This window comes from Salvelinus namaycush, chromosome 8 (genome assembly GCF_016432855.1).
Source record: "Salvelinus namaycush isolate Seneca chromosome 8, SaNama_1.0, whole genome shotgun sequence".
Lineage (NCBI taxonomy): Eukaryota > Metazoa > Chordata > Actinopteri > Salmoniformes > Salmonidae > Salvelinus > Salvelinus namaycush.
The window spans coordinates 47,923,313-47,940,394 of record NC_052314.1 but is presented as its reverse complement, the minus strand read 5'-3'; the positions used below and the strand labels follow the sequence as shown (position 1 = coordinate 47,940,394).

General features: G+C 42.5%; 2 protein-coding genes across 2 annotated transcripts in view; one reads left to right on the top strand and one right to left on the bottom strand.

Annotated features, from left to right (window-relative positions):
• Positions 1-13,008, top strand: part of cfap97 (cilia and flagella associated protein 97) — a 32,720-nt gene extending 19,712 nt beyond the window's left edge. Inside the window, exons 7-8 of the mRNA XM_038999874.1 lie at positions 10,036-10,204; positions 11,984-13,008. Of these exons, the coding sequence (XP_038855802.1) occupies positions 10,036-10,204; positions 11,984-12,114 (300 nt within the window). The 3' untranslated portion in view covers positions 12,115-13,008. The remainder of the gene's footprint in view (positions 1-10,035; positions 10,205-11,983) is intronic.
• Positions 13,009-13,857: 849 nt separating this feature from the next.
• Positions 13,858-16,401, bottom strand: slc25a4 (solute carrier family 25 member 4). Its single transcript, XM_038999875.1, has 4 exons — positions 16,216-16,401; positions 14,934-15,420; positions 14,662-14,802; positions 13,858-14,483 (listed from the first exon to the last, which is right to left on the bottom strand). Exons 1-4 carry the CDS (start codon positions 16,324-16,326, stop codon positions 14,326-14,328), a joined length of 897 nt encoding a protein of 298 aa, XP_038855803.1. The 5' UTR covers positions 16,327-16,401; the 3' UTR covers positions 13,858-14,325.
• Between the last annotated feature and the right edge of the window lie 681 nt (positions 16,402-17,082).

The window sequence follows — 17,082 nt, the reverse complement described above, 5'->3', positions numbered from 1 at the left end:
GGCTTTTTTTGTCCTCCAATAATCGGTATCGGCATTGAAAAATCATAATCGGTCGACCTCTAGTGTCAATGTAAATAGTCCTTGTGGCTATTTGATTAATTGTTCAGTAGTCTTATGGCTTGAGGGTAGAAGCTGTTAAGGAGCCTTTTGGACCTAGACTTGATGCTCAGGTACCGTTTGCCGTTCGGGAGCAGAGAGAACACTCTATGACTTGGGTGACTGGAGTCTTTGAAAATGTTTTGGATCCTGGACTTCCAGACGGGCTGCCCCCTGGTGGTGAGGGTAGGTAGTAAAACATCCGCCATGCTGATCCTCAACACAGTGGCCCCTCAGGGGTGCATGCTCAGTCCCCTCCTGTACTCCCTGTTCACTCATGACTGCACGGCCAGGCACGACTCCAACACCATCATTAAGCTTGCCGATGACACAACAGTGTCACCAACAACAACGAGACAGCCTATAAAGAGGAGGTCAGAGACCTGGCCATGTGGGGCCAGTTCAACAACTTCTCCCTCAACGTGATCAAGACAAAGGAGATGATTGTAGACTACAGGAAAAAGAGGTCCGAGCATGCCCCCATTCTCATCGATTGGGCTGGAGTGGAGCAGGTTGAGAGCTTCAGGTTCCTTGGTGTCCACTTCACCAACGAACTAACATGGTCCAAGCACACCAAGACAGTCATGAAGAGGGCACGACAAAGCCTATTCCCCCTCAGGAAACTGAAAAGATTTGGCATGGGTCCTCAGATCCTCAAAAGGTTTTACAGCTACAGCTGCACCATCGAGAGGATCCTGACTTGACCACGCAGTTGTGGGTGAACAGTGAGTACAGGAGGGGACTGAGCACGCTGATGATCAGCGTGGCAGATGTGTTGTTGCCTACCCTTACCACCTGGGAGGCGGCCCGTCAGGAAGTCCAGGGTCCAGATGCAGAGGGAGGTTTTTAGTCCCAGGGTCCTTAGCTTAGTGATGAGCTTTGTGGGCACTGTGATGTTGAACGCTGAGCTGTAGTCAATGAACAGCATTCTCACATAGGTGTTCCTTTTGTCCATGTGGGAAAGGGCAGTGTGGAGTGCGATTGAAATTGTGTCATCTGTGGCTCTGTTGGGGCGGTATGCGAATTGGAGTGGGTCTAGTGTTTCCGTAATGATGGTGTTGATGTGAGCCATGACCAGCCTTTCAAAGCACTTCATGGCTACCGACGTGAGTGCTACAGGGCGGGAGTAATTTTAGGCAGGGTTACCTTTGCTTTCTTGGGCACAGGGACTATGATGGTCTGCTTGAAACATGTTGGGATTACAGACTTGGTCAGGGAGAGTTTGAAAATGTCAGTGAAGACACTTGCCAGTTGGTCCACGCATGCTCTGAGTACACGTCCAGGTATTCAGTGGCCCCACGGCCTTGTGAATGTTGACCTGTTTAAAGGTCTTGCTCACATCGGCTACGGAGAGCATGATCATACAGTCTTCCAGAACAGCTGGTGCTCTCATGCATGCTTCAGTGTTGCTTGTTTGCTAGTTTGCAAGCCCTGCCACATTATATATTTTTATTTTTACCCGTCTACCAATAGGTGCTGTTCTTTGCGAGGCTTTGGAAAACCTCCCTGGTCTTTGTGATCGACTCCGTTTTTAAAATTCACTGCTCAACTGAGGGACTTTACAGATAATTGCATGTGTGGGGTACAGATATGACGTAGTCATTAAAAAACCACGTCAAACACTATTATTGCACACACAGTGAGACCATGCAACTTATTATGTGACTCCTGAACTTATTTAGGCTTGCCATAGCAAAGGGTCTGAATACTTAATGACTGAAGACATTTCAGCTTAAATTTTTTTATTCATTTGTAAAAAATATTCTGGAATTTATCCCAAAATGCTCATTGTTTGCAGTGATTAGATAAAGTTTGTCATCCTATATGTCAGAAAGTCACCCTTTTATCTCCAAAACTCGCACTGTTATTGTGCAATGAGCAGTGCTGGCTGGGACAGGATGTACAGTACTGTAGCTGTCTTGCAGTGCTCCCTTTCGCTCTTTCTTGCTCTCTCTCTCTTAACTCATCAAGAGGGGGAGGAGAGTTTCTCTCCCTCACCCTCTCCCTCCCTCTATTCTTAGTGTTGTAATTGAATATACCGTGTGATGTATATACACCTCTCACATAAACTCACTCACACACACACACTCACACACACACACACACACACACACACACACACACTCTGTCTCTCCATTGACAGATGGAACATTTGGATGGAACACTCATTGTACACAATATAGTTTGAGAGAAGGTATCACTTTATGTGTAGAATCCCAAGTAGATGGTTTGTAGATGTTCAATTACCATCAACAACATTTCAACTAACAATCCACTAACAATAGCAGTAACCCTGACCTTAACCTAACCCTTATTCTAACCCTAGCTTTAGCAAGCAGTTGCATATCAACAGATAGTTTGACCATCTGTAGATCATAACTTGGGACTATCCAAAGTGTGACCTGAGAGAAATATGAATACCTTGTTCTTACCTGGCTCTGCATATTTTATGATATTGTTATACACACTGTCTGAGAGATTGTATTGGTTTACACAAAACATTTTATATATATTTTCTAGCAAGGGGTTTAGATATAGTACAGGTCAGTTCTGCCTCCGATGAAATATGGGGGACCATTCTTAACCTTTCCCCTATTTCCATTCCTAGTTCTTCCTGACGGTCTCACTTACTGAGATTTCCTCTCCATAGGGTTTGTTGGTGGGAGTGTGACTGCATGTGACATTTTGAGCTGCTGGCTGAGCACTGGTTATTTTTACTCTCAATGGGCCACGTTTTTACCTCTGCTTTTCAGGGCTCACTATCCTCTCCCAGTTTCATTAAGGTCTCTGGTGGTAATGGCCTTGGAAACGTTTCTGTTTCTACATGAACTGTCTACTCACAGTGTATGAGAAGTCATATTAGATAGTTGAAATGTATATAAAAATGCCATATGATCTTGCCACAATGACCCATTTTTTTTTGTTTTGGTAATGTGTTTGGCTAATACTTTAGTTTAATTTCCACTTTTATTTATCCAGTTTCTCATTGAAATAAAATATTTTTGCACTCATTGAAATAAAATCTATTTGCAAGAGATCTAGCTATTGAACATGATCGGAGGGGTCAAGTAGTTTTAATTAGTGTGGACTGTGTCTAAGGAAGAGTTCATGTGAACTCATGCCATGTACTTCCAATAAGGTCAAGGTCATGGCTAAGGGCCAACCAACCAGTTAAATTAGGGAGAGGGGCCCAAAGCCTCATAAGTCAGCAAAGCGTTTCTCTTGTGTAATGTCACAAGGAATGGTAAAGGGGTGTGGGGGTTGGTTGGGGGAGGGGGTTATGACATCATAGAACCTCATCTGCATGCTCATCTTATTGACTGGATTTAACCAAATCCATCTCTGAATGAACTACTGCGCAGCATAAGTTGAATAGTACTCTCTCTCTTTCTCTTACTCACTCACTCACTGACTCACTCACTCACACACATACAAAAGCTGTGCAGTAGACATACGGTGTTCACAGTTAATGTACATATGTTGTGTTTTTAACTAACTACCAGCGCACATACTTTGCGGCTGTCGCAAATCAAAACATGTCCAGATACCGTCATCTTTTGTCAATCGTGTGTTACAGGTAGAGTCAGCGATATGACGTAGATGCAGAAAGTAAACAGCATAGTGGTTCAATTTCCGCAACAACTTAGCGCGTTGAAGCGCGAGGATCAACTTCGCCGCTGTTTTGGTGCCCTGGCTCATCTCAATATCTGCAGTGCTGCTCGTGGCAACATCATTTCGCTGAGTCTGCCTTTAAAGGGGTAATCAACAGTTGCTATATCCATTTTTTGACTTATAGCGCATTTGGAAAGTATTCAGACACCTTGACTATTTCCACATTTTGTTACGTTACAGCCTTATTTTAAAATTCTCATCAATCTACACATAGTACCCCAAAATGACAAAGGAAATACAGGTTTTTAGAAATTTTTGCAAATGTATAAAAAAAGAAAGAAATATCACACCTGTATTTGGGGAGTTTCTCCCAATTTTATCTGCAGATCCTCTCAAACTCTGTCAGCTATTTTTAGGTCTCTCCAGAGATGTTGGATCGGGTTCAAGTCCGGGCTCTGGCTGGGCCAAACAAGGACATTCAGAGACTTGTCCCGAAGCCACTCCTGCGCTGTCTTGGCTGTTTGCTTAGGGTCGTTGTCCTATTGGAAGATGAAGCTTCATCCCAGTCTGAGGTCCTGAGTGCTCTGGAGCAGGTTTTCATCAAGGATCTCTCTGTACTTTGCTCCTTTCATCTTTCCCTCGATCTTGACAGTCCCGGGTGCTGAAAAACCACCACCATGCTTCACTGTAGGGATGGTGCCAGGTTTCTTCCAGACGTGATGCTTGGCATTCAGGCCAAAGAGTTTAATCTTGGTTTCATCAGACCAGAGAATCTTGTTTCTCATGGTCGGAGTGTCCTTTAGGTGCCTTTTGAAAAACTCCAAGCGGGCTGTCATGTGCCTTTTACTGAAAAGTGGCTTCCGTCTGGCCACTCTACCATAAAGGCCTGATTGGTATAGTGCTGCAGAGATGGTTGTCCTTCTGGAAGGTTCTCCCATCTGCACAGAGGAACTCTGGAGCTCTGTCAGAGTGACCATCGGGTTCTTGGTCATCTCCCTGACCACGGCCCTTCTGCCCCAATTGCTCAGTTTGGTCAGGCGGTCAGCTTTAGGAAGTGTCTTGCTCGTTCCAAACTTCTTCCATTTAAGAATGATGGTGGATACTGTGTTCTTGGGGACCTTCAATGCTGCATTGACATTTTTTGATACCTTTCCCCAGATCTGTGCATCAACAGAATCCTGTCTCGGAGCTCTATGGACAATTCCGTTTTTGCTCTGACATGCACTGTCAACTGTTGGACCTTATATAGACAGATGTGTGCCTTTTACAAATAATGTCTAATCAGTTGAATTTACCACCGTTGGATTCCAAGTTGTAGAAACATCTCAAGGATGATCAATGGAAACAGGATGCACCTGAGCTCAATTTCGAGTCTCATAGCAAATGGTCTGAATACTTAAATAAGGTATTTCTGCTTTTAGTTTTTTTTATACATTTGCAAAAGAAAATCTGAACCTGTTTTCACTTTTTCATTGTGGGGTATTGTGTGTAGATTGAGGGGAAACAATAATTTAATACATTTTAGAATAAGGCTGTAACATAACAAATTGTGGAAAAAGTCAAGGGGTCTGAATACTTACCGAAGGCACTGTATATACCCATTAATTCTTGAAGAATATTACTTATATTTGCCTCATGAGCTTAGTTCAACTTTCATACCCCATCAGAACCCTAAATATGGGCCTCCCGAGTGGTGCAGTGTTCTAAGGCCACTAGAGATTGGTTCGAGTCCAGGCTCGATCACAGCCGGCCGCGACCTGGAGACCCATGGGGCGGCGCGCAATTGGCCTAGCGTCGACCGGGTTAGGGGAGGGTTTGGCCGGCAGGGATGTTCTTGTCCCATAGCACACTAGCAACTCCTGTGGCGGGCCGGGTGCAATGCATGTTGACACGGTCGCCAGGTGTACGGTGTTTCCTCCGACACATTGGTGCGGCTGGCTTCCGGGTTAAGCGGGCGTTATGTCATTATGTTATGTGTTTCGGAGGACGCACAGCTCTCGACCTTCGCCTCTCCCGAGTCCGTACGAAGCCAAAATATAAGCTTGTTTTACTCCAGTGTTTGTAAACAAAGTAAATGTTAACAAACACTGTTTTGCATTAAAAAAAACATGTTTAAAACTATACGTTTTGTATCAAGATGGTCAGTCCTTGCATCCGTAACTCTGTCTTTGAATTTGAGAGTGGTTATTTCTACAGCCAATTCATGAACATGCACCTGTGGAACGGTCGTTAAGACACGAACAGCTTACAGATGGTAGGCAATTAAGGTCACAGTTATGAAAACTTAGGACACTAAAAAGGCCTTTCTACTGACTCTGAAAAACACCAAAAGAAAGATGGCCAGGGTCCCTGCTCATCTGCGTGAACGTGCCTTAGGCATGCTGCAAGGAGGCATGAGGACTGCAGATGTGGCCAGGGCAATAAATTGCAATGTCTGTACTGTGAGACGCCTAAGACAGCGCTACAGGGAGACAGGACAGACAGCTGATCATCCTCGCAGTGGCAGACCACATGTAACAGCACCTGCACAGGATCGGTACATCCGAACATCACACCTGTGGGTCAGGTACAGGATGGCAACAACAACTACCCGAGTTACACCAGGAACGGACAATCCCACCATCAGTGCTGACTGTCCACAATAGGCTGAGAGAGGCTGGACTGAGGGCTTGTAGGCCTGTTGTAAGGCATGTCCTCACCAGACATCACCGGCAACAACGTTGCCTATGGGCACAAACCCACCATCGCTGGACCAGACAGGACTGGCAAAAAGTGCTCTTCACTGACGAGTTGCGGTTTTGTCTCACCAGGGGTGATGGTCAGATTCGCGTTTATCGTCGAAGGAATGAGCGTTACATCGAGGCCTGTATTCTGGAGCGGGATTGATTTGGAGGTGGAGGGCCCGTCATGGTCTGGGGCGGTGTGTCACAGCATCATTGGACTGAGCTTGTTGTCATTGCAGGCAATCTCAACGCTGTGCGTTATAGGGGAGACATCCTCCTCCCTCATGTGGTACCCTTCCTGCAGGCTCATCCTGACATGACCCTCCAGCATGACAATGCCACCAGCCATACTGCTCGTTCTGTGCGTGATTTCCTGCATGACAGGAATGTCAGTGTTCTGCCATGGCCAGCGAAGAGCCCGGATCTCAATCCCAAAGAGCATGTCTGGACCTGTTGGATCGGAGGTTGAGGGCTAGGGCCATGCCTTCCAGAAATGTCTGGGAACTTGCTGGTGCCTTGGTGGAAGAGTGGGGTAACATCTCACAGCAAGAACTGGCAAATCTGGTGCAGTCCATGAGGAGGAGATGCACTGGAGTACTTAATGCAGCTGGTGGCCACACCAGATACTGACTGTTACTTTTGATTTTGACCCCCCTTTGTTCAGGGATACTTTATTCCATTTCTGTTAGTCACATGTCTGTGGAACTTTTTTAGTTTATATCTCAGTTGTTGAATCTTGTTATGTTCATACAAATATTTACACGTTAAGTGTGCTGAAAATAAACGCAGTTGACAGCGAGAGGACGTTTCTTTTTTTGCTGAGTTTATAATAGTAATGGCTCATGTCCAGTGGATTTGTAAGGCTTGTTCCCTTTGACACTGTTGACAGATCCATTTTGTTTAACTGAAGTGGGCTAATGATATTACGGGTGTGCAGCATGCCTGCAGCTGCCTACTCTATCAATGACACTGGGCTGGCATAATCGAAATAGACAAAGTGGTCTGTATGTCATTTTTAGTGCACAATTTCACAATATTTACCTTTTTGAAACACTATTAGCTTATACTGTACATTCGTGGCCAAAAGTTTTGAGAATGACACAAATATAAATTTTCACAAAGTCTGCTGCCTCAGTTTGTATGATGGCAATTTGCATATACTCCAGAATGTTATGAAGAGTGATCAGATGAATTGCAATTAATTGCAAAGTCCCTCTGCCATGCAAATGAACTGAATCCACAAAAAACATTTCCACTGCATTTCAGCCCTGCCACAAAAGTACCAGCTGACATCATGTCAGTGATTCGCTCGTTAACACAGGTGTGAGTGTTGACGAGGACAAGGCTGGAGATCACTCTGTCATGCTGATTAAGTTCAAATAACAGACTGGAAGCTTCAAAAGGAGACTGGTGCTTGGAATCATTGTTCTTCCTCTGTCAACCATGGTTACCTGCGAGGAAACACGTGCCGTCATCATTGCTTTGCACAAAAACGGCTTCACAGGCAAGGTCATTGCTGCCGGTAAGATTGCACCTAAATCAACCATTTATCGGATCAGCAAGAACTTCAAGGAGAGCGGTTCAATTGTTGTGAAGAAGGCTTCAGGGCGCCCAAGAAAGTCCAGCAAGCACCAGGACCATCTCCTAAAGTTGATTCAGCTGCGGGATCGGGGCACCACCAGTACAGAGCTTGCTCAGGAATGGCAGCAGGCAGGTGTGAGTGCATCTGCACGCACAGTGAGGCAAAGACTTTTGGAGGATGGCCTGGTGTCAAGAAGGGCAGCAAAGAAGCCACTTCTCTCCAGGAAAAATATCAAGGACAGACTGATATTCTGCAAAAGGTACAGGGATTGGACTGCTAAGGACTGGGGTAAAGTCATTTTCTCTGATTGTTTGGGGCATCCGGAAAAAGCTTGTCCGGAGAAGACAAGGTGAGCGCTACCATCAGTCCTGTGTCATGCCAACAGTAAAGCATCCTGAGAACATTCTGGGGTGGGGTTGCTTCTCAGCCAAGGGAGTGGGCTCACTCACAATTTTGCCTTAGAACACAGCCATGAATAAAGAAGGGTACCAACACATCCTCCGAGAGCAACTTCTCCCAACCATCCAGGAACAGTTTGGTGACGAACAATGTATTTTCCAGCATGATGGAGCACCTTGCCATAAGGCAAAAGTGATAACTAAGTGGCTTGGGGAACAAAACATTGATATTTTGGATCCATGGCCAGGAAACTCCCCAGACCTTAATCCCATTGAGAACTTGTGGTCAATCCTCAAGAGGTGTGTGGACAAACAAAAACCCACAAATTCTGACAAACTCCAAGCATTGATTATGCAAGAATGGGCTGCCATCAGTCAGGATGTGGCCCAGAAGTTAATTGACAGCATTCCAGGGCGGATTGCAGAAGTCTTGAAAAAGAAGGGTATTGACTCGGCATCAACTTCATGTAATTGTCAATAAAAGCCTTTGACACTTATGAAATGCTTGTAAATATACTTCAGTGTTCCATAGTAACATCTGACAAAAATATCTAAAGACTCTGAAGCAGCAAACTTTGTGGAAATTAATATTTGTGTCATTCTCAAAACTTTTGGCCACGACTGTATACCATTCGGTACCAGATAGTTACCAATGGTGTTGAATTCTTTGCAGTACCTAAAGGTATTCATTGTTAGACACACAATTATATTATGATTTTCAGGTCAAATCTGGAAAAAGAATGTAAAATAGTGTTTTATGCTCTGCCAGTGTTTGAAAATGTTGATGGGCACCTACATAATGGCTTCATAACCCTCACCGTATTAATAGAGCAGTTAATAGGCATTTCATAGTTGCATACGTCACCTTATGACAACGACCGCAAGTTTCAAATCAAATTTTATTTGTCACATACACATGGTTAGCAGATGTTAATGCGAGTGTAGCGAAATGCTTGTGCTTCTAGTTCCGACAATGCAGTAATAACCAACAAGTAATCTAACCTAACAATTCCACAACTACTACCTTATACACACAAGTGTAAAGGGATAAAGAATATGTACATAAAGATATATGAATGAGTGATGGTACAGAACGGCATAGGCAAGATGCAGTAGATGGTATAGAGTACAGTATATACATATGAGATGAGTAATGTAGGGTATGTAAACATAAAGTGGCATAGTTTAAAGTGGCTAGTGATACATGTATTACATAAAGATGGCAAGATGCAGTAGATGATATAGAGTACAGTATATACATATACATATGAGATGAGTAATGTAGGGTATGTAAACATTATATTAAGTGGCATTGTTTAAAGTGGCTAGTGGTACATTTTTACATAATTTCCATCAATTCCCATTATTAAAGTGGCTGGAGTTGAGTCAGTATGTTGGCAGCGGCCGCCAAATGTTAGTGGTGGCTGTTTAACAGTCTGATGGCCTTGAGATAGAAGCTGTTTTTCAGTCTCTCGGTCCCTGCTTTGATGCACCTGTTAATATTAATATTGTAGTTATGTCTTGCAATTGGTGTATGCACTGCGATATGTATAGGTTATGAATGTCTTAGTATGACATTATACAGGTACCTTTCATGGAAATTGTTACCACCATTTCTCACCAGGCTTTCCTGCGGAGGCTAGAGTCAGTGAGGCCCACCCGGGGCATGAAGAGGGCAGAGCAGCTGGCAGACTACCAGCGCCAGGCCGGATACCTGGGCATCGCCACCTCGCTCTCAGCCATGGACAGATCGCCCTCCAAGATGGAGCGGTCCTCCAGCAGAACGTCACCAGGTCACCTCTGAAGAACTGATGCTCAATAGCTCTCAATAGCCCAAAGACAGTACTTATTTCTGTCATTCATTAAGAGAGACTGAATTGGCATATTTTATTTTTGTTCTTTTAAAGGATCACTTTACTCAAAACATATTTTGGTATTTTTTCCATTAGTCCACTGTTAATATAATCCCTTTTTTTTTAGCATGTAATGTTTTCGAGATCATAAGCACTGAGCACTTCCACTGTAGCCAGGGCAAACTAATTTTCATGATTTCAAAAATAAATCATAGCATTCAGTAGTTTTTACATGATGAAGTAGAATCATGATGAGAAATAATATTAAAATGTATATTCCTAAAACATTAGTTGGAAATGATACTGTTGCTGCTTCCTGTATTTTTTATATATACTGTAGCCGAGTGTCACCGGTTTTAAATGTCCAAATTCATAATCAATATGCTGAAATAAGTTGTGATATGTTGAAGACCAAAACATACATATTACTCCCTACTGTATGCACACGTGTCACACTTGTGTTCAGATTACTTGTATTTTGCTAAATTAGTAACTGCTCACGCATAGGGCTGTGGCGTCACAAAATTGTCAGCCGGTGATTGTCAAGCAAATAACTGCCGGTCTCACGGTAATTGACCATTAATTAACGTAAACACATGTAGCATCTTCTGGCTTCAACACATAAGCCTGCAAGCCACTGATGCAGACCTTTGGAGCATCTACATTTTATAGAGTCTAATAAATCCATGTAATATAGCCTACACCATCACAATAAATCCATTATTTATTTTAGACAGGTCTAAAGAAACATGATATGAAGAAAATGTAGTCTATTTCAGAAGAACAGAATAGCATACTCTGAGTTGTCCTTATGTTTGGTACTGATCTGGCTATGCCATATGGCTGTGGGCTACACTAGTTCATTTAGCAGACAAGTTTTGCTTAGAATTCCATGGAATTATTTTATAGAATTTTATGGTATTAAGAATACAATTGAATAAAATAAATATTTTCTCCAAACGATTTGAGTGACTGCGCACATGTGGCAATTCTGTGGTGAGCGGTTAACAAAGAAACAGGTACTCCTGCTTAATTTAGAGTTTTATTTATGTAACTTTAGTTGTGATACAAGCGTTGGGCTGTATGTTTTGATTTTTAATACTTTCTAAGGCTACATGATGCGACTCTAATGATGATTTGAAAAAAGTTGCATGAAAGGCATGAGCTCTGCTTAGTTTTTTGTGCAGGCTCTACACACTTTATCAGTCTCTCATTCGCAATTTGACAAGCACTTGATAATGCCTCAAATTTCCCGGTGGCATCCCCTTTGTGTGGCCGTACTGTACTGAAAGTGGCTGCTGATATGCACACTTTTTTTTATGAACAAATATTAAAATATAGTTTTTGAGTGATCTATCTGTGTTTAAAATGCACAAAATTATAACAAATGCTCACAGCTGTTTTTTTGTTTCCCTTTTTCCCACCCCACAAATGTCAAATGTGATGTACTGTTGTACTCGAATGTACATAACCCATATATTTTTACATTGAGGGAGTTAAATTTGGGAGAAGGTAGTACATCATATGTGTAGTATAGTAATACTAGTATGTAATTAATGTAGTAGCAATAGTATGTAAATCAGTAGTACTATTGACACATGTTGTCTTGTTGTTTCATCATATGTGTAGTATAGTAATACTAGCATATAATTAATGTAGTAGGAATAGTATGTAAATCAGTAGTAGTATTGACCCCTGTTGTCTTGTTTTTTTCTTCAGGAAAGAGCCCCAGGCCTGGCAGTACGAACCACAACCACCATAGTGCCAGGGCATCATCTGCCATCGCTACCACCTCCACACCCCTACCCAGGCACGCCAGTACGGCAGCGTCCCGAGCAGCATGGTCCTGAGAGCTGTGCTCAGGGAGGAGCCCCATTCCCCAACTCCCCCACCCCTTCCAAGTCCTTACCTATAAGGCAATAGTTGCCCCTAAACACTGATCCAAGGTCAGTTTGACATTCTTCCCCCAGATGGTTAAGTTGAGGTTGTTAGGAGTGTCCTACACAATTAAGGATCTGTGTCAGAGATGTGCGAAGCCAGAAATTGGTCACACTTTGTCCAAACTAAATCTCCATTGTGCTCTGATCATGCACTTGTCCAGTGATTCTGTTTTAGCCCTCAATACTAATAAATAAAGGGATCTGACACTGATTGTCTGTTTCCCAGATTTAGACTAAGCCTAAAATAACTTTCAATTTAGTTTTTTCCTTGGAGCATACTTTTTAGCCAGGAGTAGTAGGCTTCATTTAGGTCCGGAAAACCAGTCCTAAATGATGTAAGAATGATATTGTGTTGCCGTTATACAACCATTCTCATAAAACTGCTTCACTATTGCTTCCCAGGACCAAGGCTAGCTGCTATAAAGTATTGTGAACTGTGCTTCTGTTGTAATGGAAGATATAGCCTGGCTATAGCCTGGATATAGGTAATATGGTTCAGCTATAAAAAAAAACATTCCTTTGTCAGCTTAGCAGGTGGTGCTTATCAATATGCTTAGTGAATAGAGTAAGCACAAAGTATTCCATGCTGTATTTGCACTCTTGTGAAATATGTTCAAGTGGAACTTTTCTGCAATTTTTCTGTAATTGTTCTTACATTATGATGAATAATGAGAGAGATGTATCTTTGTGGTCTAGTAAAGCTTTTTTAGAATATTATGGGAGAATTAGTCATATATATTTTTTATTGTGATCCTGTGCAAATTTCTTGACGTTTTCCAATAAAGCTGCTTGTTGCGCGCCCCACTCATGTCTGTCCGTGGTCAAATGAGCTCAAACAATGTCCACAGGACTTTTCCACTTGTGGCAGCTGTCTTTTGTAGGCCAGTTAGCTACATACCATCCACGTAGCAACAAAGACTGCCAATGCAGACACACTTAACAGGCAGCAAATCTGGCATGTTGTGGACATGAATAATTATCACCCACAATGACATAATGTCACACACGCACACACGATGGCTACAACAGCGGCAGGGGAAATAGGCCAGTGATTGGCTGTGTCATGGTCAGAAGTCCAACACGTGAGTGACATGTTAGCTGCCAGGGATGACTGACCCAGCACTATAAGTCATCAACAGAGAAAAGAACAAGGAAAATATTAACTTGTAGTTAATTAGTACTATAAGCTTACTCAAATAAATTGGTTTATGAGGGTTGGCACAGGAAAAGTTATACATTTGTATGTTGGTATTGCAAACATCAAGTTTGTTGGCCTTTTTTATGTAATTTATAGTAATGTGTATGTATAGCCTAGTAAAACCTGAAGTTTGAGAAAATGGGAGTAATATTACATTTGTATTGTATCTGTTATGTACATAGCAAATACTATGAAGCATGGCAGCTGATGAGACACTGATATGATTCCCATCTAGGCTGGCTCCCAATAGAAGGATCTCTATAGCAGCCCAAGAAAATGGGATGGATGATATTTCTAACCCTATAATAGACCAAGTCAGAGCCTGAAACTAGTAACCCTTGCCTAAATGTTTTGATGTATTATGTTATACTGTATATTATGTTATATATTGTATACATTACAATATTTCAATAAAACAAATATGAATGACAAAGGAATGCACCAAAGCAGAGGGCTTAGTAGGTATTTTCATCTTTATTCTTATTAAAATAATGTTTATTGTGGGACATGAGATATGACACAACACAGGAACGTAAGGCCCTTGGAAGACAGCAGCTGCTGTGAAGAGTACATTCATTTGACTTACTATGAGAGAAAGAAATAACTGAGGAGAGTGGATGAATCTTTGTTTGCAGTAGGCATGTAATTAAATGGAAAAATCCCTTTTCTGGACCAGTTTGACAGTCAACTGGCAGGCCTGGATGTGCGTTTTTCTGTACATCTTGGGTAAGATATATACAGGTTTCAGAGTCGGTGCGTTGCTCACGTGAACAAATACACTGTGGCGAGAAGGATAACTAGCAACCAACTCCTGGGCTGGCTCAATAGAATACACATCTACCCCGATAATTCACCCAAGCTGTTATCATTATGTGATCCAATTAAGACATGTGGTGAAGGGTTTCCTAGGGAGTTGTGAATGTTTATGTGTACTTCTTGATCTCGTCGTAGAGCACCAAGACGAAGGCGCCGCCCATGCCTCGGATCACGTTGGACCAGGCCCCCTTGAAGAAGGCTTTGCCTCCCTCGTTCTTGGCGATCTTCTTCCAGCAGTCGATTGTGCCAGTGTACATGATGTCCGCTATTGAAATCGACACATTGATCATTAAAATGCGAAATAAAACCAATGGAATATTTCCATGGATCATTTTTTTTTTTTACCTTTATTTAACTAGGCAAGTCAGTTAAGAACATATTCTTATTTACAATGACGGTCATTCATTGATATGATTCAACGAGTAGGCCTACAACTAGCTCACCTGATTTGCGTCCTGACTGCATCATCATACGACGTCTGACGGTGTCAAATGGGTATGAAATAATACCGGCGACTGCGGTGACGCTCTGGGCAATCATCCAGCTGACGAAGATGTGCGTGTTCTTGGGGTCGGGCAGCATACCTAGACGATGACATAGAGCAACATAATTGGGATTCTGCGCCTATTTTTTGTAAAATACAATACTTTAAACAACGTCCCAATTGCAAACAGCTACTTAGATTTATGATTTGACTTTAGCTCATGCTCCTCACCCTTGGCTGTGTCATAGACTCCAAAGTAAGCAGCTCTGTAGATGATGATGCCCTGGACAGACACGTTGAATCCCTGGTACAGGCCCTTGATACCGTCGGCTTTGTAGATTTTGCTGAGACAGCTGCCAAGACCGCTGAACTCTCTCTCAGCTCCGCTTTTTCCGATGTCGGCCGCGAGCCTGGTTCTGGCGAAGTCAAGTGGGTAAACGAAGCAAAGAGAGGTGGCACCGGCCGCGCCACCGGATGCCAGGTTACCGGCGAACCAACGCCAGAACTGTGTCTTCTGGTCCACTCCTCCAAGGAAGATCTTCTTGTACTTGTCCTTGAAAGCGAAGTTGAGGGCTTGGGTGGGGAAGTAACGAATCACATTGGCCAGGTTGCCTCTCCAGAAGGAGATAAAGCCTTGCTCTTTGGGAATCCTCCTGACGCAGTCCATGATCCCTTTGTACTGCATTTCCTTTGTGATTTGTTGGCTGGCATGTTGGACCTGGAGAGCAGAACAACAGAAGACAATACATTTTTCAATTTAGCCTCAATTCAGTAAGCCCCCCAAAAAAGCATGTCAATCGGATTTTATCATTGTACTTTAGGCCTACTTTGTGTTACGCAACTGAAGTTTGTCTTATAGCAAGAGCGTAACAATATTGAGTTTGTTGTTGGGACAAATTCCTAATTCACTTTAGTTCAATGATACTCACGGGTTTGTAGGAATGCATGTGTGCAATTTCTGTTATAATGAGCTATTCTCAGCGCTGTTGTATACTGGCCATTGCTTCATGTCACTTGAGCACAGTCTGTGTGTATTGGGTTGCATGCGTCTGGATAAATTTAGCTGTAGCCTAAACCAAATATCGCCGCTCTTATATTCAAACGAGTATCGACATTTTGGCCTAATTAATTATCATCCTATTAATCGAAACATAGCATTACGTGTACTTGAAATCAACATTGAAATATAAGAACGCATCAAATAAATTAACTTTATGTTATTCAAAATTCATTTTTCTTTTATGACCTGAAATTCATATGATTCGGTTTCTGTTCTGAACGAAAGGCCAAATCCTGAGTCCTATCGAATCCAATTAGAAAGCTCAATACCACCTTGGACAGCGACAAGTCATGTGCGTAAGAAACGTCTCCAAAGCGCTTTTCGCATGTCTTTCTTCATGAAAACCATTTGCCAAATGAATCTAATTGTATTACAATCTTACTCAATGGATAACCAATAATATATTAACTTTATGACAGAGACTGGATAACAATTATTCTCACTCAGTCTTACCTGGAGCAACAACTTTACTCTCTCAATTGGAGCAACAGCTGTCTTGGAGATGGCAGCAGCAATGCCACCAGCCAAAAAGTCCTTAATGAAGCTAACCACCGCGTCCGACATGTTTTCAAGTTCCTCCTCGTGGAGTAGAGGTCAGACCCTAAATGTTCCAGACAGTCCTCACCAAGACACCCTCAAAGAAACCCAACGCCCCTCCAAGTGGACGAAGCGCCCCCATCCCGCCTAATATATCTGGGCTATATATCGCGAGAATTTGGGGGTGATGGATATGCAGACGGTCGAACAGATTGGCGAGGCTAAATAAATATCCTAGGTTAAGGTTCGAATCTTAGCCATGTCTATTAAATAAAGTGTAATAGAACACTTCGGGGCTTTTAAAGGGCAAATTCAAGTAATTTTCCAATTACACAGTGGTGTTAGATAATAATTCGTATTCTGCTATTTAATAACATCACAACATCACAGCTATTTATCATTATTTATGCACTATTTATTCTTTAGGCCAAAGTTTTATCGCAGTTTAGGGTGGGCACCATGATACAGTGTGCAATTAACACATGGGTAGGCTAGCTTAGCTTTTTTATGTATCTTCATAATTCAATATAGGTCTTATTGTTCTGATAAAATGTGATTTAAGAGGTTAGGCCTGGCAATTAGGCCATCAAAATGCACACATTAACAGCGAGGGCGAGAGGGTGACATTGTTGCTGGTATGCATGCGACTTTAAATACTTTAACTTAGCTTGCCAACTTTTTAACATTGTGATGTTATTAATGATGTGGTGAGGATTTGCTTCATAGCCTGACCTGTAGCCTATGATGCGTTTTGAAGAGCCGGAAGCGCGCGCGTCTCCATTT

Coding starts and splice junctions, on each gene's coding strand:
- slc25a4 (XM_038999875.1), bottom strand. CDS start 16,326: ATGTCGGACGCGGTGGTTAGCTTCATTAAGGACTTTTTGGCTGGTGGC. Junction 15,421..16,215: donor GAGTAAAGTTGTTGCTCCAG/GTAAGACTGAGT, acceptor TCTGCTCTCCAG/GTCCAACATGCCAGCCAACA. Junction 14,803..14,933: donor AGTCTATGACACAGCCAAGG/GTGAGGAGCATG, acceptor GTCATCGTCTAG/GTATGCTGCCCGACCCCAAG.